The 3,504-nt window shown below is 38.9% G+C and overlaps 1 protein-coding gene across 1 annotated transcript in view; it reads left to right on the top strand.

The window, feature by feature from the left end:
• The window catches only part of LOC128248921 (histone H4-like), a 4,247-nt gene extending 3,956 nt beyond the window's left edge, over nucleotides 1–291 (top strand). The window contains exon 2 of the mRNA XM_052971307.1: nucleotides 8–291. Coding sequence (XP_052827267.1) covers nucleotides 8–291 — 284 coding nt within the window. The remainder of the gene's footprint in view (nucleotides 1–7) is intronic.
• Nucleotides 292–3,504: the final 3,213 nt, after the last annotated feature.

Below are 3,504 nucleotides of genomic sequence, written 5' to 3'. Positions count from 1 at the left end.
GGCAAAGGTTTAGGAAAAGGAGGCGCCAAGCGTCACAGGAAGGTGTTGAGAGATAACATCCAGGGTATTACCAAACCCGCTATCCGTCGTCTGGCTCGTCGAGGTGGTGTGAAACGTATCTCTGGTTTGATCTACGAAGAGACCCGTGGTGTGTTGAAGGTGTTCTTGGAGAACGTCATTCGTGATGCTGTCACCTACACCGAGCATGCCAAGAGGAAGACTGTCACCGCTATGGATGTGGTCTATGCTCTCAAGAGACAAGGTAGAACTCTGTACGGATTCGGAGGTTAAACTGGAAGTAACTTCGTGGTCGTGACTAGCGACAAATCCCGGCCCTTTTCAGGGCCATTCATATCCTAATGTAAGCCACCTCACCCTCTTCGATATGCTTATTTCTATTTTATTTTGTAACCTCAACGGAAGGGTGGCCTTATCTTTCATGACATTTCTTTATCTTTCCTTTTAATGTCTTATGGGCTGGTTTTCTGTATAAACTTCAGTCGCCTTAACCATTGTTTTTTGCTATGTACAAAATGTGATTATGGGTTGTGAAAATGCGTGGTATACTTTTGTACGTCGTTAGAATAATTTCTTTTTTTTTTTGTGAACCCTATTATTAACAAATGCAGTTTTCCGGTAATCAGTAAATTGTTTTAGCTGTACATTAGGTTCATTCAAATGATTAATTAGAAAAAGAATGTCATTCCTCGGTGACGATCACCGATTTCTCTTTCGACACGTGAACCGGTCTGTTTTCTGTTAAAATATGCGAAATGTGGCTGCTGTTTCTAGCAGGTAGAGTGACCGCAAAAACATTGAATCATATGATGTAATAGGTTTTTAATTTTCGAGCATGATCAATAATTTTTCTCTTGTTCTGGCAGGTCCGGACGTGAATGTCTCATTAAACATTAACGTTTGAATCTTCCTTATCGAAAACGTACAGCAACGTTATTTGTATAGATTCTCGCTGGTTCAACCCGAGCCAAACATGTCCATGCTGCAGATGATTCTTGTATATTCCGACAGTTCAATATTTTCAGCTGATAACAGGTTCTTCTGTCAGATTATTGTGAAAGAGCTGGGTCAACAGTTGAGGATTTCTTTTACGCACACACAATACTTGTAAAGATAACCGTCTAAAACTGAAGTGATTGGATATATTTACCAATAGTTACCTAATCAACCCGATTGGATTTCATGTGAGGCAAATAAACTAAACGTCAAGGAAATAAATCCATTCTGGTTGCATCAGCCATTAAAGGGAGGTAACTAGGCAGACTTCGTGGGTTTTAATTCCGTCATCCACCTTCTTCCAGGACATTGGTTAATGTGCTGTGCTGATGGTTTGAACCTAGAACCATGGTTGCGAAGTAAACTTCCTACTATATGGCTGCACCCCCCACTCCACCCCATACAATATATATTTTTATTGACTTTAAATACAGTCTAACTTTCTCTTTTTGGTTAATATACTTGAATGTTTTATCTTCAATTTTCCGTTTTCTTTTAACTTTAAATTTTAACCCATGAAGTCCCACTGTCTTATAAATAGGACACTAAATGAGAACATTAAATAAGCTATATCACATAAGTACTCTGGGACTTAATGGGTTAATTTAACTCTTTTTAATTCGCCGTGAATTAAATAAAAGCAACAGACCTGCTGGTTAGTTTATTAGATTGGATTAAAGTTGATTTCATATTTCAATGGTTGATGTGGTGAATACATGGCACATCACCAAATGTTAAAAGTAAAACGATTCAAATAGATTTGGTTGAGCAGTTTAACGTAATACCTATCCATGTTAGTGAACAAGTAAACCAGTTTTAAACCTGCTAACCATCAGATTATCTCATGAATGAGATTAGGCTGGGCACATGGGAGGAAGGTAGTATGACCATCTGCCAAAACGAAGAGCTTGTATACATCAACATAAGAGTACCATATATATGGCTTTTCAAAGTTTCTTATAAAATCGAAGCTGTTACAAGTCAAAAAGGTTTACTGAAGTTGCGCTTATGTTTAAAATACTCCATGTTACTCTCCCTTTCACTTATCTAAAACCAAAGAACCTAGCTGTTTAATCATTTTTCTCCAAACCACTTTTCTTATTCAAGGATTCATTATTCTGCATTTTTACAATTTGGCTCATTGAAAACTGGATGAATAGTTTTAGATCTTTATACTTCTGCTGGTTATTTTCCATCTCCAGGAGTTAGGGTCATCCAAATATGTTAACTTATGAGAAGTAGTCAGATTTGGAATTCACTTTGAGTCAATTTGCAGTTAAATTCTTTTGTTTCTTAAATACAAAAACTAACTGGCACTGTGTCGGTTACGACGACGAGCGTTCCAGTTGATCCGATCAACGGAACAGCCTGCTCGTAATATTAGCGTGCAAGTGGCTGAGCACTCCACAGACCAGGGAGATTCACCATAACACAGACTGTCTCAAGGCTAGCCTTTTTAATTACAGGTACAACTCACTATTGCCAGCTGAGTGGATACGCCATCACGTATCAAACTCACAATCGCGAGCTGAATACCCGACCCGCTGAACTGCATGCTTTTTTTCACTCTTGTTTCTACAAACTGGGGGTTCTTACAAAAGGAATTCCTTCTGTATGGAATAGATAAGACATCAGCATTCACCTTCCTCTTGTTGAAATACAATGCCATCATTTTCAATTTGAAAATGAAGAATTTAGTAAAATGTTGATTGGAACAAATTAGCATGAAATTTCGAAAGGTTTTCAAAGCCAAGAGTGGCCTCAAGTGCGTTGGTATCAAAAGATAACATTCTTCAATTATGGCTATCTTCATATTATCTCGGGTGTTTCATAATTGCTTCTACACTCTCTACTTTTAATGTTAGTTCCTTTAAATTAATATACTCTAAATGAATAGCTTTTGGGACATCAAAGAATTTTCGAAGTGCTGTAGCATTTGTTACATGAAATTTTATGGAAACTCCTTTTCAAAGATCAGGCTGTCTTTTAAGTAAGAGGCTCTCTTTCAGGTTCAGTTCCACTGCATAGCACATTAGACAAGTGCCTTCCTTAGACCCAGGCCAACCAAAAAACGCTTGTGTCTAGGTTTGATACACAACTGAAAGGAGCCTGTCGTGTATATATTTCACTGTCATACAATTGGAGATTTCTGCGGGACAACCTGTTGAGTCACCGACCAGATATGTGGCTGGTGTAAAGTTCCCTCTCGACCCAGAGTAACGTGGTGGTGGAACAAGGAGGTAGACAGGGCTATTAGACAAAAGAAACAGGCTTGGAAGGGCTGGAAGAACGGTGGTAGCAGGGAATTGTACCAATGTGCCAAAAGGGAAGCTAGGCGACAGGTTTATTTAGCCAGAGAGGAAGCAGATAAGAAAAGATTTGCCAATGTTCTGCGCCGTGAGGACCAAAGACTTGAGGTATTTCGTGTTGCAAGACAGTGTAGGAGAGAGAATAGTGATGTCGTAGGAGAGAAATGTGTTCGCATGGATG

The sequence above is a fragment of the Octopus bimaculoides genome, chromosome 10 (assembly GCF_001194135.2).
Source record: "Octopus bimaculoides isolate UCB-OBI-ISO-001 chromosome 10, ASM119413v2, whole genome shotgun sequence".
Classification (NCBI taxonomy): domain Eukaryota; kingdom Metazoa; phylum Mollusca; class Cephalopoda; order Octopoda; family Octopodidae; genus Octopus; species Octopus bimaculoides.
This window is presented reverse-complemented; position numbering and strand designations above follow the sequence as displayed.